Source organism: Triticum aestivum, chromosome 7A, assembly GCF_018294505.1.
Source record: "Triticum aestivum cultivar Chinese Spring chromosome 7A, IWGSC CS RefSeq v2.1, whole genome shotgun sequence".
NCBI classification, from domain to species: domain Eukaryota; kingdom Viridiplantae; phylum Streptophyta; class Magnoliopsida; order Poales; family Poaceae; genus Triticum; species Triticum aestivum.
In genome coordinates this window covers 472,172,003-472,197,545 of record NC_057812.1, presented here as the reverse complement: position 1 = coordinate 472,197,545, position 25,543 = coordinate 472,172,003, and the positions used below count along the sequence as shown (strand labels likewise).

At 46.1% G+C, this 25,543-nt stretch overlaps 1 protein-coding gene across 1 annotated transcript; it reads right to left on the bottom strand.

Moving 5' to 3' along the window:
• Window positions 1–13,451: 13,451 nt before the first annotated feature.
• Window positions 13,452–23,597, bottom strand: LOC123153405 (uncharacterized). Its single transcript, XM_044572543.1, has 10 exons — window positions 23,106–23,597; window positions 22,822–22,974; window positions 22,586–22,734; window positions 22,116–22,391; window positions 21,867–21,994; window positions 21,001–21,118; window positions 19,803–19,895; window positions 19,628–19,696; window positions 19,431–19,521; window positions 13,452–13,868 (listed from the first exon to the last, which is right to left on the bottom strand). The coding sequence occupies exons 1-10, from the start codon at window positions 23,479–23,481 to the stop codon at window positions 13,837–13,839; spliced, it is 1,485 nt and encodes a 494-aa protein (XP_044428478.1). The 5' UTR covers window positions 23,482–23,597; the 3' UTR covers window positions 13,452–13,836.
• Between the last annotated feature and the right edge of the window lie 1,946 nt (window positions 23,598–25,543).

The window sequence follows — 25,543 nt, the reverse complement described above, 5'->3', positions numbered from 1 at the left end:
TCAATACACCAAAATCACTGAGGGGCACTAGATGCACTTACAGCGGATAAGAAGGATGGCAAAGTGAAAGGTATATTTGATATACATATTATTGATGTGTACCTTACTAATGCTCGTAGTAGCGCCTGGGTATTTGATACTGGTTCTGTTGCTCATATTTGCAACTCGAAACAGGGGCTACGAATTAAACGAAGATTGGCTAAGGACGAGGTGACGATGCGCGTGGGAAATGGTTCCAAAGTCGATGTGATCACCGTCGGCATGCTACCTCTACATCTACCTTCAGGATTAGTTTTAGACCTGAATAATTGTTATTTGGTGCCAGCGTTAAGCTTGACCATTATATCTAGATCTTGTTTGATGCGAGACGGTTATTCATTTAATCAGAGAATAATGGTTGTTCTATTTACATGAGTAATATCTTTTATGGTCATGCACCCTTGATGAGTGGTCTATTTTTACTAAATCTCGATAGTAGTGATACACATGTTCATAGTATTGAAGCCAAAAGATATAATTTTAATAATGATAATGCAACTTATTTGTGGCACTGTCGTTTAGTTCATATTGGTGTAAAGCGCATGAAGAATCTCCATGCTGATGGGCTTTTGGAATCACTTGATTATGAATCACTTGATGCTTGCGAACCATGCCTCATGGGCAAGATGACTAAGACTCCGTTCTCCGGAACAATGGAGCGAGCAACAGATTTGTTGGAAATAATATATACTGATGTATGCGGCCGATGAGTGTTGATGCTCGCGGTGGGTATCATTATTTTCTGCCTTCACAGATGATTTGAGTAGATATGGGTAAAGCTACTTGATGAAACATAAGTGTGAAACATTTGAAAAGTTCAAAGAATTTCAGGGTGAAGTGGAAAATCAATGTAACAAGAAAATAAAGTTTCTACGATCTGATCATGGAGGAGAATATTTGAGTTATGAGTTTGGTCTTCATTTGAAACAATGCGGAATAGTTTCTCAACTCACGCCACCTGGAACACCACTGCGTAATGGTGTGTCCAAACGTCGTAACCGCGCTTTATTAGATATGGTGCGATCTATGATGTCTCTTACTGATTTCCCGCTATCGTTTTGGGGTTATGCTTTAGAGACGGCTGCATTCACGTTAAATAGGGCACCATCTAAATTCGTTGAGATGACACCATATGAACTATGGTTTGGCAAGAAACCCAAGTTGTCGTTTCTTAAAGTTTGGGGCTGCGATGCTTATGTGAAAAGCTTCAACCTGATAAGTTCGAACCCAAATCAGAGAAATGTGTCTTCATAAGATACCCAGAAGAAACTTTTGGGTACACCTTCTATCACAGATCCGAAGGCAAGATTCGTTGCTAAGAATGGATCCTTTCTAGAGAAGGAGTTTCTCTCGAAAGAAGTGAGTGGGAGGAAAGTCGAACTTGATGAGGTAATTGTACTTGCTCCCTTATTGGAAAGTAGTTCATCACAAAAATCAGTTCCAGTGATTCCTACACCAATTAGTGAGGAAGCTAATGATGATGATCATGAAACTTCTGATCAAGTTACTACCGAACCTCGTAGGTCTACCAGAGTAAGATCCGCACCAGAGTGGTATGGCTATCCTATTCTGGAAGTCATGTTACTTGACCATGACGAACCTATGAACTATGAGGAAGTGATGATGAGCCCAGATTCCAAGAAATGGCTTCAGGCCATGAAATCTGAGATGGGATCCATGTATGAGAACAAAGTGTGGAATTTGGTTGACTTGCTCGATCATCTCAAGCCATAGAGAATAAATGGATCTTCAAGAAGAAGACTGACGCTAACGGTAATGTTACTGTCTATAAAGCTCGACTTGTTGCGAAAGGTTTTCGACAAGTTCAAGGAGTTGACTACGATGAGACCTTCTCACCCGTAGCGATGCTTAAGTCCGTCCGAATCATGTTAGCAATTGCCGCATTTTATGATTATGAATTTTGGCAAATGGATGTCAAAATTGCATTCCTTAATGGATATTGTCGGTGTCAAAACCGGCGGATCTCGGGTAGGGGGTCCCGAACTGTGCGTCAAGGCCGGATGGTAACAGGAGACAAGGGACACGATGTTTTTACCCAGGTTCGGGCCCTCTCGATGGAGGTAATACCCTACTCTTGCTTGATTAATATTGATGATATAGGTAGTACAAGAGTAGATCTACCACGAGATCAAGGAGGCTAAACCCTAGAAGCTAGCCTATGGTATGATTGTTGTGTATGAAGATGGTTGTCCTACGGACTACAACCCTTCGGTTTATATAGACACCGGATAGGGTTAGGGTTACACAGAGTCGGTTACAAAGGTAGGGGATCTTGAATATCCGCATCACCAAGCTTGCCTTCCACGCCAAGGAAAGTCCCATCCGGACACGGGACGAAGTCTTCAATCTTGTATCTTCATAGTCCAGGAGTCCGACTGAAGGTATAGTCCGGCTACCCGAACAACCCCTAATCCAGGACTCCCTCAGTAGCCCCTGAACCAGGCTTCAATGACGACGAGTCTGGCGCGCAGATTGTCTTCGGCATTGCAAGACGGGTTCCTCCTCCAAGTTCTTCATAGAAGATTGTAAACACCAAGAATAGTGTCCAGCTCTGCAAAATAAGTGTCCACATATTGCCATAGAGAGAATAATATTAACACAAATCAAATCTCCTGACGTATTCCGCAGTGCGTCATCACACTACGGCCAAGTTCTTTACACAAATTGTTTTTTACTTTTCCACCTCAGCACGTTTTGCGAGGCGGTTTCCTTGGCACGTCTTGTCAAAGCAGAGATCGTGTGCCCTTTTTACGGGATTCTCATCAATACGGACGTGGGTAACCCAATTGTGTCCATTAGCACGTTCCCTCGATTAAAGGCGAGTCCCAAACGGTTATGGGGAGGGCTCTTGGTATTCGACCTCTTATAAAGAGACCAAGGCCTTGCTTCTTTTTTCAATCTCAAGCGAGTTCGCCCGTCGCCTCAAGTTCCAACACCCTAGGCTCCAGATTCCAGGCGCTTCGGACCTTCAACAATGTCCGGTTCTGACCTTCAAGGCCGATGGACGCCTTCCTCCGTCACGGAGGAGGACGTACTAAAGTTGAGGGAGGCTAAGTTCCTGACCGGTGAAATTTCGCATAGGCTGCCTGCTCAAGGGCAAGTCATTCCCAGTCCCCAGCCCGGTGAGAGCGTGGTGTTCATGTCTCACTTCCTTCGGGGGTTAAGCTTCCCAATGGATCCCTTTGTGAGGGGATTGTTGTTTTATTACGGGCTGGAATTCCATGACTTAGCTCCGGAGTCTATCCTCCATATCTCCTCGTTTATTGTCATGTGTGAAGCGTTCCTCCGTGTTACCCCTCACTTAGGATTATGGCTCAATACCTTTAAAGTGGAACCGAAGATGATCGAGGGACGGCACGCAGAGTGCGGAGGCGTTGTTATAAGCAAAAATGCTGATGCTCCATGGCCCGAGGGCTCTTTCAAGAGGAGCTAGGCTTGTGGCAACGAGAGTGGTTCTATATCACCGCTCCCCGGGGCACCAAGTGGGTGGCGCCTCCTGCCTTTCGCTCGGGTCCCCCACCACGACTAGCGTCATGGGTCAACAGAGGGTTGGATTGGGGTTTGCCAAAAGATGTCCCCTTGTTGTAGGGCCGCATTAAGGATCTCTTGGAAGGAGACCTCAGCCTGGTCAAGGTGACGCAGGTCATGCTGATTCGCCGAATATTGCCCGGCAAACATCGCTCCCTTCGCATGTGGGAGTTTAATCCAGAGGGACCACGAGCTCTCCGGAATTTCATGGGCGCAACGCCCGCGGAGATGTATAAATTGTTCTTCGGATCACAAGAGATGTGTCCGGATTTAACCGAGGACGCAGGCCTAAGCTACAATCGCCCGGATACTCAAGTAAGTGACCTCATTCCCGGACCTTCTATCCATATAATTGTCATAAACCTGCCCCTAAAAGAGCTTGTCCTTTTAAACAGGAGTGGATAGCGAAAGCAAAGCTGATCAGGTGTCCGGCTCCCCTTCCTGAAACCAGGCCGGGTCCTGTGCTAGTCAGGATGCTGGAGATAATGCCTTTGGAGGGAAGCAAGGGGGAGGACAAGGAAACTATGGCCTCCTCGAAGGAGGCCGCTCCAAAGGGAGGAACCGACAATTCCTCTCCTAAGGGGAAGAAGAGAGCCTCCTCTGACAACCCGGAGACCATGGCCTCGAAGCGGGGGGAAAAATCCTCATCAGAGGGTCCTACGCCGGGGAGTTCCTCGGCCGGACTACGCCCTCAAGGGGATCAGCCCTCCAGCGAGCCGTAAGTAGAGAAAGATTTTCCTTTTGGGGGATGAGAGAAATCCTTGATTTATATCTGAGAAGATTAACCGAATGTTTACCTTGTAGCTCGGACCTCAGCCCTTCTCAGCAGAGCTCGTCTTCGGGGGATCTTCTTTCGGAGATGATGGAGAGCGGGACGCCTCCCCCTGTTGTGCCGCCTAGCGAGGCGGGCGATCCTGAGGTGTCGTCGCGGAGAGTTTCTCCGAATCCGGCAGGGGCGGAATGGCTATGTGGCCCCCCGAGGTTCTCCGTGTCCGGTCTTTGAAAGAGGTCATGGGACAAGTCCGGCACCGTCTGGTGCTCGGCCGGAGGAGCTAAAGATTCTGCTGGGGCGAGCCTCTATTTCGGAGGAGCATCGTGCATTGATGGGCATGGTGATCGAAAGGATTTCATCCGCACAAAGCGGATTACATGAGGCCGTCAAAAGTTTACTGACGGGTTTTGAGGTACATTAGATAATGTACACTTTTGTCAGTTGCGCATAAATAAGATGCACCCTGTGTAGATAGTAGCCCCTGAGACTCTGCGCGTCGTCAAGAAATGACGGCACGCGGAGGATCATAGTCCCAGGTCTAAGATGTCACCTTTGAATGCAGGCGGCGGGGTGTCCGGAATCAAGCCGGACTAAGGATGTTGCCGAACTAAAGCGGCAACTAGACGTGGCAGATGCCGACATTACGCTTGTCAACAAGCGGCTTGATGAAGCTCAAGGTATGTGATTCCTCGGGCGGCATTTAGGTAAGAAAAGTTGTATGCCATTGTCTTACGATGTGTGTGCTTGACGCAGATGGTGCGGCCGCCGTGGAGAGTCTTAGGGTAGAACTTGCCCAAGCTAAAGAACAAGCCAGAAAAAGTGATGCGGCTGCCAAGAAAGCCCTTGAAGAGCTGAAAGCCGAACAGGCTGCTCACTGCCGAAGCAAGGAGGAGATGGCCGAGATGGCCGTGAAGTTAAAGGGCGCTGCTGACCGTTGCAAGCTTCTTGAAGAAGAAGACCGGGCGAGGCAGACGGACTTAGAGAAGGCCGTCACTGATGCCAAAGACGCTCACTCTGCGATGAGAGCTGTGAAGGAGGAGCTATGCCAAGCCGGACAGATTGCGGCTGGAAGGCCGTTTATGCTGCGTAGGAAGTTTTGCGATCCGAGGTTTGCTCCGTTGGACCAAATGTGGAGTGTTGAGGATACCTATCTGGATTTGGCAACGAGTGCTGCTGATGCGACCGAACACTTTCGGGATCAAAAAGACCACGAAGTGGAAAAGCTTTTCTGGTCGCAGTTTCACAATCCAGAGCGTCCACTTGCAGTGGACGATCGTTTGGCTCAACGGGACGAACTGAATAGGTTGTCCGGACTCGCCATGAAGTACGTCATGGGTCTCCTGTGGCCGGGGAGATCGGAGCTGAAGAGTTATTTCAGCTTGGTGCAGCAGTTCCTTGACGCGGTGCCGCGTATTAATGCAATGAAAAGGTCAGCATGCATAGAGGGCGCAAGGATGGCTCTTGCCCGTGTCAAAACATACTGGGAAGAGATGGAGGCCACCGTAGTTGCGTCCCAAGATTCGGACAAAAGCCGAGTACCCTCCGAGCACTATTTTCAGGAAGTCCTTGAAGGCGCTCGTGTGATAGGGACGCAGCGCTCGAAAGATGCTATTTTATGATAGCATGTGTAATTATAAAGCAATATTGTAGTGGCCTTTTATACTTGTGCCTTCAAGTATTGGAAACACCTCCTGTGCGGCCGTTTTTAATATATATATATATATATATATATATATATATATATATATATATATATATATATATATATATATATATATATATATATATAATCTGAAAGATGGCAGTCGTTGGCTTCAGCCCCCACGCACATAGTGCGGGGGTGCTCGTAGAAGACGCATTTTCACACTTAACCCAATGTCTTGGTCCTACAAAGGAGGTGATAGCGCAGCGGGCCAGGCAACTGGACTATAATGGTTTAACACTTTCACTTAGCCATAGGAGCTTGATAGTGGGACTATTTAGGTAGCCCTTTGGTGGCGACTGCGCTCGCCCGAGTTCGGGGCGCGTATGTGCCTGGCCGGGAAACGGCCCTTCGTTAAAGCGGAGGAATCCGACAGATTCCGATAAGTCATCGAGTGGCTGACCAGTCGCTCGCTACATCATGACAGTCAGTTTTCAGCTTTCTCTACTGAGGTGCTCGCCCGGCCGAACTGGGGCACAATCGCAGTAGTTCTCCTGGTGCTACCTTAGCCGATAGAGCGGAACGTAAGGTAGCCGAACTCAGGAGCCGGGCAACCCAACATTTGACCAAAGACATGATTCGGAGCTGATGCATATAGTGCCAAAACTCACGACGCCGAACACTCCCTAAGGTGTTCGGTCTTTATGAGTGCGGGCGAGACAACACTCTTTATTAAAAAAGCCCCTAGTGTCCAGGTACGTGCAAAAATTCTGACGTGGCCACATGCCAAGACGCCAGCCTCCTCCTTGGTTATATCAGAGGAAACCAGGGGATATGTAGCAACGAGAGACAGTAAAAAAGGTTTACGCAGGGTCTCAATCTAAAAAGAATCCTTTAGGACGGGTCCCTACTGCACGTCTGCGCCTGTGACTCCATTGTGCCGTATCCTGGGCGGGCGTCGCACGACGTTCATCTGTAAAAGAGAGGAACTAAGTTGAAAACGGGTCGTGCCGAACAAAAATTTAAAATAAACGAAGTGTAAAATATATAAAATTGAGCTTTATTGTTTCTCGTTTTATATGCATGTAGCCCCTAGTGCGGGGGGTATATGGCCACTAAGCCTGCAGTAATGATAAGTTTGTACTGAACTCGTCGATCCACGTTCGTGGTCTTTAATGACCTTTTCCATAAATTTTTGGCTAGTAAAGCCATTTTACTGTGGGGCTGTTGAAGCGGCCGCACAGTCCTCCGCTTGGGGGAGGCGCACTTCAGTGCTTCCCCTTCAAAGAGATGATGCCTCGTGGACCGGGCATCTTAAGCATGAGAGATGCATAATGCGGTATTGCGTTGAAGCGAGCGAAAGCTTCGCGTCCCAGTAGTGCTTGATAGCGACTTGAGAACGGGGCGATATGGAAAGTCAGCTTTTCGCGGCGGAAGTTATCGGTAGAGACGAATATAACTTCGAGCCGTAGAAAACCCATGCAATGGGTGTCCGGACCAGGGGTTACCCCTTGAAAGGAGGTTTTGCTGCGGCGGATTCTTGCTGGGTCTATCCCCATGTGATGGATGGTATCCTGATACATCCGGTTTAGTCCACTGCCGCCGTCCATAAGGACTTTTGAAAACTGGAGTCCGCCAATTATTGGATCGAGTATCAAGGCAGTCCAACCTGCGTTCCTGATGCTTCTAGAATAATCCAGCTGATCGAAGATGATTGGTTTTGACAACCAGTGGCGGGACCCTTTGGGGATAGGTGGTGTGGTGCATACCTTTATGGGCGCCGCATGTTTTGTTATGTGAAGTAAGTTCACTGTTTTTACTTCTTGTGGGAAGTTCTTTTGTTTCCTGGTTCTCTGCTTTTGGGGTTCGTCCTCGTCTTCGCTTGGTGTATCGAGCCCCTTGTGTTCGGCATTGAGTCTGCTGGATTGTTTGAAAACCCAACAATCTCTGTGGGTATGGTTAGCGGGCTTCCCAGGAGTACTGTGTATCTGACATATCCTGTCCAGGATTTTATTTAAGTTGGATGGATCATCCCTGTTATCCTGGAGGGGTGGTTTTGTCTGATTTTGCCGTGAGACTTTGAATCCGGCATTAATTGTCGTGCTCTTCGGACTTTTTTCTTTAGTCCGGCGATGATCCTTGTTGCGTCGCGGTTTTCTGTTTCCATCCCTAGTTTCGGATGTACTTGGGTCGCTGGGGCTGCACCTTGCCAACCAGTTGTCCTCTCCTGCGCAAAAGCGGGTCATGAGGCTTGTTAGAGCGGCCATTGTTCTTGGCTTTTCCTGGCCGAGGTGTCTGGCGAGCCATTCGTCTCAGACATTATGCCTGAAAGCTGCTAAGGCTTCGGCATTCGGACAGTCGGCTATCTGATTCTTTTTAGTGAGGAATCTATTCCAGAACTGCCGAGCTGATTCTCCGGGCTGTTGAGTTATGTGACTAAGATCGTCTGCATCCGGAGGGCGGACATAGGTCCCTTGAAAATTTGCTCGGAAAGCGTCCTCGAGCTCTTCCCAACTTCCGATTGTGTTTTCAGGAAGGCTTTTAAGCCAATGCCTGGCTGGCCCTTTAAGCTTAAGGGGTAAATATTTGATGGCGTGGAGATCATCTCCTCTGGCCATATGTATGTGGAGGATATAGTCCTCGATCCAGACTCCAGGGCCTGTTGTTCCATCATATGCCTCTATGTTGACGGGTTTGAATCCCTCTGGAAATTCATAGTCCAGAACCTCATCGGTGAAACATAGGGGATGTGCGGCGCCCCTGTATTTGGGTGTGCCGGATTCTGATGATGGCTTTATTGCATTGCTTACGAGAGCTTGCTTTCTTGGCCCATAAATGGACCTAGCTGGGCCATGATGCAAATCCTTAGGTGGGTCGCATGCCGCTTTAAGTGCGGCGCCGCTTGCCGCTTTATGGGGTCATCTATCCGACCGTGTGGCTTTCTTATTTTTTGAATGTGAGGGATCTAGGGCCTCTTCGTCGAATTCAGGCAGTAGCCTTCTTTTCGGATAGCTTTTAGTGCGGCGACCGTCGCCGTATTTATCTGCAGTATTGATTACTTTGCTCCATCTAATCCGGAGTGCATCTTCCGCTGTTTTTAGCTTCCGCTTTTGCTTTTTCAGACTGCGTGCAGTTGCGGCTAGCCTCTTGTGGAGACTCTTCTGCTTTATGGGTTTATCCGGCGTAAAATTGTCCGGAATGCCGTTTTCGCCAGGGGAGGGATGTTCGGTTTCTCTATCTGTGTTGCCCTGTTTGGACGGTTGCTCTGAGGCCTTCTCGTCGTCTACTGGCTCGTCCTGCTCTATGGCTGGGTTTTCCTCGAGGCGGGGCTTGGGTCGGTGTTTTCGCCCGCGCTTTGATTGCTTTCTGGGGGGTCGATCTCCCGTTCCGTCCCCTTTTTCCTCGTTGTCGCTTCCTTTAGGGGTATCCATCATGTATACGTCGTGAGATGGTGTAGCTGTCCAATGCCCTGCGGGCGTTGGTTCATCGGTATCTCGTGCATCGTCATCCATGCGTGGAAGCTTGGAACATGGATAACAAGTTGGGGTAGGCTAGAGGTGAAACCCATAAGATCTCGCAACCAACTCATGGCTCTGGCACATGGATAGCAAGCTTCCACGCACCCCTATCCATAGCTAGCTCTTTGGTGATACTCCTATCCTTCAAGTCTCTCTTAACGGACTCCTTCCATGTCAAATTCGGTCTACCCCGCTCTCTCTTGACATTCTCCGCACGCTTTAGCCATCCGCTATGCACTGGAGCTTCTGGAGGCCTGCGCTGAATATGCCCAAACCATCTCAAACGATGTTGGACAAGCTTCTCCTCAATTGGTGCTACCCCAACTCTATCTCGTATATCATCATTCCGGACTCGATCCTTCCTCGTGTGGCCACACATCCATCTCAACATACGCATCTCCGCCACACCTAACTGTTGAACATGTCGCCTTTTAGTCGGCCAACACTCCGCGCCATACAACATTGCGGGTCGAACCGCCGTCCTGTAGAACTTGCCTTTTAGCTTTTGTGGCACTCTCTTGTCACAGAGAATGCCAGAAGCTTGGCGCCACTTCATCCATCCGGCTTTGATTCGATGGTTCACATCTTCATCAATACCCTCATCCCCCTGCAGCATTGACCCCAAATACCAAAAGGTGTCCTTCTGTGGAACCACCTGGCCATCAAGGCTAACTTCCTCCTCCTCACAGCTAGTAGTACTGAAACCGCACATCATGTACTCGGTTTTAGTTCTACTAAGCCTAAACCCTTTCGATTCCAAGGTTTGTCTCCATAAATCTAACTTCCTATTTACCCCTGTCCGACTATCGTCAACTAGAACCACATCATCTGCAAAGAGCATACACCATGGGATATCTCCTTGTATATCCCTTGTGACCTCATCCATCACCAATGCAAAAAGGTAAGGTCTCAAAGCTGACCCCTGATGCAGTCCTATCTTAATCGGGAAGTCATCAGTGTCGACATCACTTGTTCGAACACTTGTCACAACATTCTCGTACATGTCCTTGATGAGGGTAATGTACTTTGCTGGGACTTTGTGTTTCTCCAAGGCCCACCACATGACATTCCGCGGTATCTTATCATAGGCCTTCTCCAAGTCAATGAACACCATATGCAAGTCCTTCTTTTGCTCCCTATATCTCTCCATAAGTTGTCATACCAAGAAAATGGCTTCCATGGTAGACCTCCCAGGCATGAAACCAAACTGATTTTTGGTCACGCTTGTCATTCTTCTTAAGCGGTGCTCAATGACTCTCTCCCATAGTTTCATTGTATGGCTCATCAGCTTAATTCCACGGTAATTAGTACAACTCTGAACATCCCCCTTGTTCTTGAAGATTGGTACTAATATACTCCATCTCCGTTCTTCTGGCATCTTGTTTGCCCGAAAAATGAGGTTGAAAAGCTTGGTTAGCCATACTATCGCTATGTCCCCGAGACCTTTCCACACCTCAATGGGGATACAATCAGGGCCCATCGCGTTGCCTCCTTTCATCCTTTTTAAAGCCTCCTTGACCTCATACTCCTGGATTCACCGCACAAAACGCATGCTGGTCTCATCAAAGGAGTCGTCCAGTTCAATGGTAGAACTCTTATTCTCCCCATTAAACAGCTTGTCGAAGTACTCCCGCCATATATGCTTAATCTCCTCGTCCTTCACCAAGAGTTGGCATGTTCCGTCCTTGATGCATTTGACTTGGCCAATGTCCCTCGTCTTCCTCTCTCGGATCTTAGCCATCTTATAGATGTCCCTTTGGCCTTCCTTCGTGCCTAACCGTTGGTAGAGGTCCTCATATGCCCGACCCCTTGCTTCATCAACAGCTCGCTTTGCAGCCTTCTTCGCCATCTTGTACTTCTCTGTGTTGTCTGCACTCCTATCCAGGTATAGGCGTCTGAAGCAATTTTTCTTCTCTTTAATTGCCTTCTGGACATCATCATTCCACCACCAGGTATCCTTATCTTCGCTTCTCCTTCCCCTGGACACTCCAAACTCCTCCGAGGCCACCTTACGAATGCAAGTCGCCATCTTCATCCACACATTGTCCGCATCCCCTCCTTCCTCCCAAGGGCCCTCCTTAATGACCCTCTCCTTGAACGCCTGAGCTACCTCCCCCTTGAGCTTCCACCACTTTGTTCTAGCGACTTTGGCACGCTTATTCCGCTGGACACGAATCCGAAAGCGGAAGTCAGCAACCACCAGTTTATGCTGGGGTACAACACTCTCTCCAGGTATCACCTTACAGTCTAGGCACGCACGCCTATCTTCTCTTCTCGAGAGGATGAAATCAATCTGGCTAGAGTGTTGGCGACTACTAAGAGTCACCAGATGTGATTCTCTCTTTCTAAAGAGGGTGTTAGCTACAAGCATGTTGTAGGCTAGAGCAAAGCTTAAGACATCTTCTCCTTCTTGATTCTTGATGCCATAGCCAAAGCCCCCATGCGTCCCTTCAAAACCTGTGTTAGATGTACCCACGTGGCCATTGAGGTCTCCTCCTATGAAGAACTTCTCACCAATCGGTACACTCCTAACCATGTCTTCCAGGCCTTCCCAGAACTCCCTCTTGGTGTTCTCATTGTGGCCTACTTGCGGGGCATACGCGCTGATAACATTGAGAACCAAGTCCTCAACTACCAGCTTGACCAGGATAACCCGGTCCCCACGTCTCTTGACGTCTACCACTCCATACTTGAGGCCCTTGTTGATCAAGATGCCTACGCCATTTCTGTTTGCAGCCGTCCTCGTGTACCACAGCTTGAAGCCGGTATCCTCCACCTCCTTCGCCTTTTGTCCTCTCCATTTGGTTTCTTGGACGCAAAGGATATCAACACCTCTCCTCACCGCTGCATCAACTAGATCCCGAAGCTTCCCTATCAGAGACCCTATGTTCCAGCTACCTAAGCGAATCCTCCTAGGCTCGGCTAGCTTCCTTACCCTTCGCACTCGTCAAGTCAAATGTGAAGACCCTTGCTCATTTTCCACTACATCCGGGCGCCGATGTAGCGCGTCCCTAAGGATGCGACGACCCGATCCTCGCTCACTTGCCACCGTATCCGGATCAAGATACGGCGCGCCACCTGGTGGGTGACGGCCCGACCCTTGCTCATTTTCCACCACACCCGGGTTCCGATGTGGCGCGTCGCTGAGAGGGTTACGCCCCAACTAAAATCTTTTGGGTTTCATCTCCATAAGAGTGGCTGAGTTTTTATGTTGGCTCGCCAAGCCTATTACAACCCTCCTCCTTTACCCGGGCTTGGGACCGGCTATGTTGAGACAACATAGGCGGAGTTTTCAAAATACACAACGAGTACATAAAAAAAATTAAACTATTGTACTGAACACTTACCAGGCACGCTCCGCCATGGACTGCGTCGGCAGGGGCGGGGTCTTGGCGGAGAGGCGGTTTGGTGGGGCGGCGGAGGTCCGACAAGGCCCACGCGGCTCCGAGGGGGTACAACATCAACGTCAGTCTCAAGGAGCATGGATGGAAAGTGGAGGAAGGACGAATTGCAAAAAAATGCAGGCTCTAAGGCTCTAAACATGGTTTTGGGTGGGATAGGGTGCAGAGTCGAACATGACAAACGTCTGAACTCCCCCACAGTTCCCCAGTTTGGGGCTGGCCAAGGAGATTTCAAACGTTCTGGGTCAAAATGGGCCAGGTTGGAGGCCTAAAAATGTTAGGACGTTCGAGACATTTGAAGGCGATTTGACGAGCCGCCTTGAAGATGTTCTACATCTGAGGACAATTCGGTGGGTGCTTTGAAAATGCCTCTGATTTCCGGGAGAGAGAGAGAGCACGGGACTAAGGCGAGAAGAAAAGCGGTTGCTTCATGAAGGCTCGCACTAGCGGTGACCGCCTGAATTCAACCACAGCGGCGACGCGCACACCGAAACACGTGACAGCACCAGGTAAAAACAAGAAGCCCAAAATTACCACAAAAATCAAAGTGGTTCCCCTTTCGAACTGTAGTATACAGTTTCAGGATCCTCAACTTCTGTTCATTCAGTGGACCAGGATACTTGTTTGTTCATCGAACAAGACATACATAAAGTAGGGACTCAACAAGCATTCAGAAATGTACAGGGTCAGCTCACATGACGGTTCCCGTTTTCACGCACAAAGGAAACAGCAGTCACTTTGCCTGCACCAGTACTTGCGGTACAAGGATATGCCAATGAGTTACACCGCCACAGAAATCAAATGCATTTAGCAGAAACTTGCAGGTTACACGCTTGCCATTCACCGAAGCATGTATCTGTCCTGAACTCCCAAACCTATCTTCCTGGGCCGTTCGGTCAAGTCACATGGTATTGATCATGGTGTCCCGTCTCCGAAAGGATAACTAACTGCGAAAAGAGCAATGTCTCAGTTAAGGAAAATGTTTGGTATCACTGTACTCATCAAAAACAGTGAACTACAAAAGAGAATTTCACATACCCCCCTATGGCATCATTTTTTCCCTCATGTACGCATTTGCTATTGCTACCCATAACCACTCCATCAACACTGTTTCTTTCCCGGGCCGGGCTTGGAAAAGCCCGAAGTGAAAATCCCAAGACTGAGCCCGGCCTGGCCCGAAACTCATGAACAGTGCTGTTTTTTAACTAAAATAATTATATTCGGAATATTATATTAATATATTATACCTATATTTAGAATAAAATATCTATATATGGTCATTTCAGGGTTCTTCCGGGCTTTCAGTCCGGGCTTCGGGTGAGAAAGTGGAGCCTGAGCGTGGACCGGATGCCAGGCTTTCGGGCTCGGGCCTCTGGGCCGGGCTGCCCATGCACATGTCTACTTTCAACCAAAAACAGTACAATCAACGATGTTTAACCAAGCTAAGTTCTCTAGCAAAAATACCATCTAAAGCATATTCAACATTTTGTGGATCGTCGATATTTATCAACTAATGATCAATCAATCATACAATACTCCAACAGAGTATGTCTATGCTATTCAATAGGAGATGAGAAATATTAAATTTCCCACTAAGTTTGAAGCTTGTGCTTTTTGGTTAACTTACATTCAACAAATTCTCTCTCTACTTATTTATTATGTCACATTGTCCTATATGGCAAACTTTGCCAACAACAATTTCACAACTGTGACTTGGTTAATTTACATATAACATTTCTCTCTCTACTTATTTTCTGCCACATCATCACATTGTTCTACATGGCAAACTTCACCAATAACTATCTCACAACTGTTAGGATTATACTAGGCGTCGGTTGCACAAATCCTTTGCCAAATTTGGGCAAAGGAGAGCCAAGGGAGGACAACGCGGGCGTCCATGGCATGTTTGCGCGGACGCAAACCAAGCCCAAATATGGGCTAGAAATTGGTCAAAGCGGACAGCAAAACGGACATCGATCCATTTGCGTCGCCACGTTGGGCCGTGGTTTCTGCCCACGCGGACAGAAACGGACGCGGGTGGACGAAATGCGTCGCCCCGTTGGAGTTACCCTAACATAGCTGAACACGGTGAATAATATAAGGGTGTTAAGCAGTGGCGGAGCTAGCCGAAGATCATTGGGGGGGGGGGGGGGGCAAACAAAAATCTTCAGTGTGTTGGGAGGGCCAAATGCTAACAGAAGTCTAATCTAAACCTCCCTAAATATTTTTTCTTTAGGAATGGATCAAAGGCTGGGGGGGGCAGCGGCCCCCCCTGGCCCCAACATAGCTCCGCCATTGGTGTTAAGACTGTTAGTGGTGAAACACGGTACATAGATGAGCCTGGGGACTATGTGCTGCCCTGATATGCTGACTGTTACGGAGGATACAGAAATGACTTGCAGAGATGCTGCTGATGATGATGACAGGCTAATAATAGTGTCCTATGACAAAGATAATCCTCCAATTGTGGAGGAGACAAATTATCCTTGTTTGAATTCAGAATGCACTTGCAACCTTTGCGATAAAAAAGAATATGGATATGGAACCGAAAAAGGTGATCCACCTCTGCTACGAGTTTATTGTGGATGGAAACTGCATGCAACTTATATGAAAGATGGTTTAACTTTTTTAAGTATAACGTTTTATAGTTGGTCTTCATGTATAATGTGTGGATTACATGTGTTAATAATTTCTGTCTCCTATCCCAGTCATCATACTTGCTGGCGTGCTCAAAGAAGTGAGAGGCTGACGCCAGCTACAAGAACATGGGTTGCTACAATGCTGGACTAGTTAGAAAAAGACTTTTCACTTGGTGCTAGAGATTTGCAGAAGAAACTTCAAGAGTAGTGCCATATCAAAGTTCCACATCATAGAACATTTAATGCAAGGAGATGACACTTACAAGGGCAAGGGAAAGATAGTTTCCACTTGGTAATTGGTATGCACATTTAAGTCAGATTTAAAGATGGTATCACCAACGAGTGTTTGTTGATATTGATTATGAAGAAATCGAATTGAAAATGTGCTTCAACAAAGGGTTTGCATCAGTCAAGCCATGTTGGATGGGTTTCTTAGAGGGGTGCCGGCCATACTTGGCTGTAGATTCAACTGCTCTAACAAGCAAGTTCGGAGGACAATTGGCAGCTGCTTGTGGTATTGATGGCCAAAATTGGTTGTACCCGGTAGCCTATGGAGTTATGGATGCAGAATCCACTGACACCTGGACTGGATTTATGCCTTCATGGGGAGACTAAAACAAGTCACTGGCCATCCAGCTGGTCTGGTCAATCACACAGATGCATGCAAGGGACGGGAGAGTGCAGTGGGTTGCATCTTTTAGCGAGTGGAGCATAGAGAGCATAAGGCAGCTGGCTGCCAATTTTCTGAAGAAGTTCAAAGGGTCACTAAGTTCTCACAACTATCATGCAGAACCTTAATCAAAGAACTAGATGTCTAAAAGATAAGACTGGTCAGAAGCAAAAGTTCAGAGGCAGAAGTATATGCAAGAGAGAAAGATGGGATGGAATGGAATGGAAGCGTCCAGTTGACACTGAGAAGAGAGCATGTAGCTGTAGGCTGTGCAAAGGCCTTCCTTGTGTCCATGCTATTTTTGTCATCATTTCACTTAGGGAACCAGTAAGCGAAGTTGAAGTATAAGCCGCTTATGCAAACAGCATACGTGCAATGCTATGGAAATATCAACATGTCAAACGTATCCTCCTCTGCTAAAGAGGCCTCCTGAAGGGGAGCCTTGGCGCAACGGTAAAGCTGTTGCTTTGTCACCATAAGTTCATGGGTTCGAGTCCTAGAAACAGCCTCTTGCAGAAATGCAGGGAAAGTCTGCATACAGAAAACCCAAAGTGGTTGGACCCTTCCCCGGACCATGCGCAAGCAGGAGCTACGTGCACCGGGATGCCCTTTACCAAAAAGGCCTCCTAGGAGACCAACAAAGAATATAATCCAGGCTTTGAATGAAATGGATGCAAGGTTGGGCCTAGAAAGAGGAAATGCAAATGCTGTGGACAACTTGGCCAGATACAGAAGAATTGCAAACAGTAAGTTGACCAAGAATTTTCAGAAGATGAACAGACTGGTCCCTCTATTAGTATAAGCACTGTTCGGTACTCTTCCTCGCCTAACGCGTTTCTTTAGATTTTGTAAAACTATTGTTCTTATGTAAAACAAGATGCCAGAAGAATGGAGACGGAGTATATTAGTACCAATCTTCAAGAACAAGGGGGATGTTCAGAGTTGTACTAATTACCGTGGAATTAAGCTGATGAGCCATACAATGAAGCTATGGGAGATAGTCATTGAGCACCGCTTAAGAAGAATGACAAGCGTGACCAAAAATCAGTGTGGTTTCATGCCTGGGAGGTCGACCATGGAAGCCATTTTCTTGGTACGACAACTTATGGAGAGATATAGGGAGCATAAGAAGGACTTGCATATGGTGTTCATTGACTTGGAGAAGGCCTATGATAAGATACCGCGGAATGTCATGTGGTGGGCCTTGGAGAAACACAAAGTCCCAGCAAAGTACATTACCCTCATCAAGGTTGTGACAAGTGTTCGAACAAGTGATGTCGACACCGATGACTTCCCGATTAAGATAGGATTGCATCAGGGGTCAGCTTTGAGCCCTTATCTTTTTGCATTGGTGATGGATGAGGTCACAAGGGGTATACAAGGAGATATCCCATGGTGTATGCTCTTTGCGGATGATGTGGTGCTAGTTGACGATAGTCGGACGGGGGTAAATAGGAAGTTAGAGTTATGGAGACAAACCTTGGAATCGAAAGGGTTTAGGCTTAGTAGAACTAAAACCGAGTACATGATGTGCGGTTTCAGTACTACTAGCTGTGAGGAGGAGGAGGTTAGCCTTGATGGCCAGGTGGTACCTCGGAAGGACACCTTTCGGTATTTGGGGTCAATGTTGCAGGAGGATGGGGGTATTGATGAAGATGTGAACCATCGAATCAAAGCCGGATGGATGAAGTGGCGCCAAGCTTCTGGCATTCTCTGTGACAAGAGAGTGCCACAAAAGCTAAAAGGCAAGTTCTACAGGACGGCGGTTCGACCCGCAATGTTGTATGGCGCGGAGTGTTGGCCGACTAAAAGGCGACATGTTCAACAGTTAGGTGTGGCGGAGATGCGTATGTTGAGATGGATGTGTGGCCACACGAGGAAGGATCGAGTCCGGAATGATGATATACGAGATAGAGTTGGGGTAGCACCAATTGAGGAGAAGCTTGTCCAACATCGTTTGAGATGGTTTGGGCATATTCAGCGCAGGCCTCCAGAAGCTCCAGTGCATAGCGGACGGCTAAAGCGTGCGGAGAATGTCAAGAGAGGGCGGGGTCGACCGATTTTGACATGGGAGGAGTCCGTTAAGAGAGACCTGAAGGATTGGAGTATCGACAAAGAGCTAGCTATGGACAGGGGTGCGTGGAAGCTTGCTATCCATGTGCCAGAGCCATGAGTTGGTTGCGAGATCTTATGGGTATCACCTCTAGCCTACCCCAACTTGTTTGGGACTAAAGGCTTTGTTGTTGTTGTTGTATTGTTCTTATGTAAAACTAATGCATTTATTTAGCTATTGATTAATTCTATAAAACAGATGAATCTCTTTAGCTACAGGAGACTAATGCTTTTCTTTTTATTTGTAAAACTGATGGTCCGACGCACATCCAGGAAGACTGGTAAGAAAGTGGTGGCAAAAGGTCAAAGGAAAAGATCTGTGATTTGAAGTAGCAAAAATGCTGCACTAAAACCAGGCACAAACATCACCACATGATCAGATTGCTACAGAAGCTGCGACAGGTACTATTGCCATGTAAATTTTGGTTTCAGACTTGTAATGGCAAGTATGCAGTCCTGCTGCTTCTGAAATTAGTGAGTATGCAATCCAGGAGCTTTTGAAGAACACGTGTGACATGTATGCAGTCCTGATGCTTTTGGAAGTAAGAACTTGTGTATTGCTTGTAATGCTGTGTGCAGCCTTGAACCTTCAATGTAGCATGTATGCAGCCTAATGCTTGCTTACTTTTCTCTGTTTGATAGCTGCACTTAGTAATTTTGTGTGATAGCTATGCTTGGGGCCTATCTTTTTGTAGAGTAATACATCAGAGAAATTTCTACCATTTCTCTGAGGTCTAAGATCTTACTACTTGCACTAAAATTGCATTTTGAAGATCTTTCTGCAAGAGTAGCACAACCTGACATGCAAGAGCTTTAAGTCTGCATGTCTACTGTAAATACTTGGTAAATTCTCACATCTTCAATAGCCCAAAATACTCAATGCTTCCGCTACCCAGCTAATACATAGTGCCCAGCAGAGTCTAACTAGTGCCGACCAATGGCACGGTGGCAAAATCAGAGGAAGGTGAGAGAAACTAATAGCAAATGCATGAAAAAAACTATGGCACAGTGGCAAATGTGTGAATAACCATTTACAAAACGAAATAATGTAGATCCTTAGATAGAATAGATTGGCAAAGGATACATACCTCCTGTTGCAACAACTTCATTGTCATCAGACACTTTTACAGTTAATGTTCTGTCACTCCAGCGAGACTTGCGTATGTGAAACACATCAAGCTAAAAAGGTAACATCATATATTTATCAGTGTCAAAATTTTGCTAATATTATTCCCATATAAAGGCATGAATAATATGCATAAAGAAAATCATAGAAAAAACTTACTTTGACATTGACTTCAGAATTAAGGCTATTATTTTCATCCTCGCATTTGCTTAGCAACATATTCTCCAACTGACAACAGCAGCAATACTTATGTAAGTTAATAGCATAAAGCAATAGAATTTAACATAAGTGTCTTACTTTTGTATTACTTCAAACATATCAACAGTGCATCTACCTCAACTGTTGTAGAGATGCGTTCTCCATTGAAACAATTAATGACGTCACCGACCAGTATTCCAAGTTTCTCAGCAGGAGATCCATATGACACCTAAGAGTCACAATAACCACTCAAAATGCAGATATCATAAACACTCAAGAAAGGAACATAAATCTAGAAATGAGCAATATAAACATGCATGCAGCCAAAGTGCACGCTCGATCAGAACAACAACTCCCCGCATTCCTGACTTCTCTGTCCAAATCATGTGTAAAAGCTGAAGTCCTAGTAGTAAAGATGCACAGAGATGTAGTAATAGCAGAAGTCCTACTAGTAAAGATGTACAGTGACGTATAATAGAGGATCAAACATAAATCCAAATGAGCCCAACACTTGTGTACCTGGTTTCCCAGTCTCCTACTCAACCATAAAACATGTACTAAACTATGCTGTACAATGCATAGTAAATCCTAGAGATCACATGGTAATTTTTTTGCCTCTGCTCTAATATGAAGACGAGGTAAATGATGAATTGAAGTAGTAAAACTGGGTTAGCAAAGGTACCTGCTAAGCATATCAGTACCAAATCCATTTACCATCTAGCAAAAAATACAATTGTGCGCATAGATGACTTGTACATATGGTTTTACTACAAACTTACTAGGAGTGCATTACTAGATGCTCCAGTGTTACTTCATCACATACCAACTTTAGTACTTTGCTACATTTACTAGATACTCCGCTATATATTACTCCCTCCGTCCCATAATATAAGAGCGTTTTTGACACTAGTGTAGTGTCAAAAACGCTCTTATATTATGGGATGGAGGGAGTACAACCTAACATGACAAGTACTAAAACTTCAACCAACAGATGAGTACACAACTGAGTTCAAATAAATAACCACATTATTTAGTTTACGACAAACACTCGCATAATTGCACTGAAAAAAACACTATACAGGTTATTTGCATGCACATCTTACCACTTACAATCGCGTGAATCACATTAAAACACCAAGCTTTCCAAGATTAACAATAGTATAGAGCATTTTTACTATCAAAAGCATATATGTGTGGGTTGCGGGTTGTGTAGTCAGTTGGTTCTCCCGGGAGTGGCTCATGCAGTCTGGCTGGAGCATAAAATTAGCAATTATACACTCCTAGTTTGGTGTGGCTATATTTTGATCTATAGAGAAAGAGAGGGAGAGAGATACCTCTTTTACAATAAGGCCATCATCAATATTACACTTGCACAATATATTCTCAGCAAGAGCAATGTCTACAAACTTGATTGACCAAAATTTCATACCAAGCTGGGGCCGAGGGATGCACCTGTATCAACAAGTCATCCGATATACATTAATAACTGAGGAAGCATAAGCAGCAACCCTTCTAAAATGAATCATGTCAATTAAACCAAACTATACTTTATCCTCTATATACCAATATAAAAAGACCTAAAGAGGCAGATCCAACTAATCTCGGCCATCAAATCGTGTCAATCCAACGACCTAGATTGCTCCAATGGTGAGCGCTCAACATGTTTAGCGTACAATTAATATAGTACCAAAGTAATAATATTTGTGCTATTAATATAATTAACACGTACTTGATATCCTACCTAATATCAACACACAATTAATTTACTCCCAAATACCAGCGTGCATTGCACGTGCGCATTTACTAATATCATAAAAACTCCAATGCAAGACAAGATATTTTTAAAAGCATGCTAGACCAAATATTTTGATTAGACAAATTTTGTCTTCCCTGATCATATGATCATGTTGATCTGTAAAGCTACACCATATGAAAGAAATTTAACTAACAGAAGGACACCAAAGTGAAACAACTCGATCTAAAGAGTAATAGACGAAGAACCAAGTTTGTGCAACTTGGGATTGATCTAGACAAGGCCAGAATCTGCACAGATTTGATGAAATCCACTTGCTATAGATCACAAACATCAATAAGGTGTTTCATTCAATCCTTACTAGAGAAGATCTTCTTTACGAAGGGGACATAATGATGGTAAACGCCTTCTTAGTGGCACTAAAAACAGAAGTAAACAAGAACATACCCAAATTTTCTCCACAAATGCAAGCACTTGACTAAAATGGAAGACGGTATAAAAGACCCGCTTGTATTGCCATTGACCATTCCCATGATTTTTCCACCAAAGTCAATGAGTGGCCCTCCTATGCCATACTAGAAAATGCATTGAAATCAAGAAGACATAATAGCAATAATTTGCAAAATACGCAATAAAATACATTGTCCAGAATAGCAAATGTACAATTCAGTCTCGAGATAAGATAACAGTTTGTACATCGGGGTGTGGATCTGCACTGTGAACATGCATATAGTGATACCGTTCAAGCAGGTTTGGATTCAAGATTTTCACCACACCATGGCTTATCCTTAGAAACGACTTTTCATCTCTTCCAAGCTCAAAAACTTGGTCAGAACGCTTCACACCATCATTGAAAGAAAGTATATGAACGGGCCGATCCATTCTAACACTGAAGAAGGCCAAATCATAGTGCTTCTGATGGTACTGCAGGGTGGCCTTTTCAGTGGCGCCACCCTGCATGTGAACAAGAACCTACAGCAGGTGCAGAATGCAAGATTTCAACTTTTTTTTCTAAAATTACAACATAAAATGTCTAGTTTGCAACTAGTATATCACAACCACAAGTAGAAAGAGGTATTTTGAATTGGAATCAACTAGAGGTACAGCGGGACTAGCTATAGGCATAGCAAATGGATAGAACTCATCAATTCTACTCATGCTTAGGCATGAGTATCATACTCTTCTTGCCCTAACCAACTGTCCATAGATGCAGACTTAGTACAAATGAGACTTGAAGTTGTCAAAGCAGTGCCAATTTTGGTCTTCTCATCCCAATCAACCCAGAAACCACAGCATCGTGCTAGTGGCTTACCACCTACAAATTCATTGGAATATCAGCAGTGAACAACATAATTTCACAATGCTCCTAAATAAACAGATATGATATCATTATTATTTGTACCAACAAAGGACGAAAACCCGAGAACAGAGCGAGCAGCATTAAGCACCGCCTTTCTTGAAGATTCACGATCAGGAACCAGATTTGGGTCATCAAGAACGCACATGGAAGCTCTGCACATGTGCACATTCAGAGTAGGCAATCCCATATGGCGAGCTACAAGAAAATCAGTACACAGAAGTAAACACTCATATGCCGAACACAATACTTCGTTCGGAAGTGGTTGATAACTTTTCTCACTGGTGGTGAAACCATGGAAAGTAATCGAGACGACTTGGATGGCATACCTATTTTGTCCAAATGATCTCCTAGTGCCTTCTGAATGACTTTGGACGTATCCAGATCATCAAGTCGATACATCTCATCCGGGATATGTGGCTCGCGAATTGGGGAGCTGTCTGCGGATGAGACCTCCTCCTCCTGCTCCTCCCGTGTCTTCGGTTTCTGGTTGGCAGCCGGCCCCTTCTTTCTCTTCCTTGTATTGGATCGCGCGGATGGTTCCTGTGGAGATTGGGACCCCGGGGACTGCCGCGCACGCACCAGGGCCATCGACCGGGTCGTCGCCGTGGAACTTGCTGCAGCCGTGAACCTCTGGCTGCGGCGGAGCGCGCGAGTTGATCCGGACCCCGACGCCTCTCCCTCTTCAGTGGCGGCTTCCGGCATTGCTGACCTAGAGAGGGTCAGTCAGAGAGAGGACGGAACCGTCAGCCCTTCACGCGCGCCGGGACGCAGGACGCTCGCGCGCGTATCCAGCGGAACTTTCGGCGAAAACTTTTTTTTCACGTCAATAACGTACCATATTTTTATATAAAAGAGAGTAAAGTATTTACAAAAAGGTAAATAAGGATGCGAACATTCCGTTAGCCACTCCAACACCAACACCTACATACTCACTAGACTAATCTCTCGTAAAATGGTGTAAACGTCCAACTCTCGCGGTGTGCCATTCTCTCAACTCCTCCATGATCTGAGAAGTCAGTTGTTGTGTACTCTTTTGTTGTTCCGTGCGTTCAAATACCCTAGCATTCCTTTGTTTCCATAGCGACCAAGCAGCAAGTATGATGAAAGAATCGAAACCGCGCATGTGCCTAGTAGGTATGACCTTACGTGCTTCGTGCCACCAAGATGTGAAAGTGTGTGTTTGATCTGGTTGCGGGGCGCTGATCCCCAACTGCATGAGGCAGGAGTACCACACCTCCTTCGCATATCCGCAATGCATCAGGATGTGATCAATCGTATCCTCATCCTGTAAACAGGTATAGCACGCAGCAGTCTCGTCCTGCAAGCCGTGCCGAGCCCTCGTATCCGAAGTCCACAATCTGTACTGAACAGCCAGCCAAGCAAAAAATTTGCATTTGAGAATAGCCCCACTCCGCCAAATGCATTGAAAAGTTTCAAATCTTGTCAGCCCCCAAGCATAGTCTGCTATACACCGATTTAGCCGTATACTTTCCAGAAGTATCCCACGGCCAGGAGAACTCATCGGGCGCCTGCATATCTCTCTCGATTTCTAAAATCGCCAACCGCAAGTGCATAAGCTGGATGAGGGCCATAAAAGGTATGTCTTCACTAATATCAAGCTCCCATCTGTTGGCAATCAAGGCTTGACATATTGTCCGTTGATTATGCGCTCGCTTATGCACCAACGAGAGAATAGCAGGGGCGATGTCAGCCACCGACATACCATTTAGCCATCTATCCTTCCAGAAAAGCACGCTTTCACCATTGCCAACAGTTATCTTCACCAAGCTATTAAACACACTACGCGCATCCTCATCGATGAGGAACGGGATTCCTTGCCACGGTCGAGTTTGGTCAATTCGTCTGAGCCACTCCCACCTCACTCTGAGTGCCAAGGCTTGCATCTTGATGTTTTTCACTCCCAAACCTCCATAACAAGTTGGCCGACATATCGTGTTCCAAGCCACAAGGCACTATCCACCGTTAACTCGATCCTTGCCAGCTCAGAAGAACGACCTCATCCATGCATTGATATCCTCAAAGACCCAGTCCGGAGCATTTAACACCATCAGTTGATGAATCGGCCTTGCCGACATAACTGATTTGACAAGTACAAGTCTGCCAGGTCTTTGTATCAGGCCACGCTGCCACGCAGGCAAGATTTTACGGACTTGATCCAACATCGGTAGCCAATCAGCTCGAGTGAGTTGTTTTATAGCTAGCGGAATCCCCAGATATTTACAAGGAAACTCAGCAATAGCGCATGCCAGGTTCGTTTTAACTCTGTCCCTGTCCTCCTCAGTTCCCCTGGTCATGATTGCATTAGATTTGGTGTAATTAACAACAAGTCCAGAGGCAGTCCCAAAGCATTGCAAGGCATGTTTGACAAAGGTGATGTCTTGATTCGTAGGCTTGATGAATATTGCCACATCATCCGCGTAAATCGGCAAGCGCTGAGTAGCTGAAATCCCATTAAAAGAGCTGAAAACCCCTTCCTCTGCTCCCTTCCTGAAAATAGCCGAGAGGACCTCTGATAACCCACAAGTGTAGGGGATCGGAACAGCTTTCGAGGGTAGAGTATTCAACCCAAATTTATTGATTCGACACAAGGGGAGCCAAAAAATATTCTCAAGTATTAGCAGCTGAGTTGTCAATTCAACCACACCTGGATAACTTAATATCTGCAGCAAGGTATTTAGTAGCACAATAATATGATAGTAGTGGTAACGGTAACAAAAGAGTAACAAAAGCAAAAGCAATATTT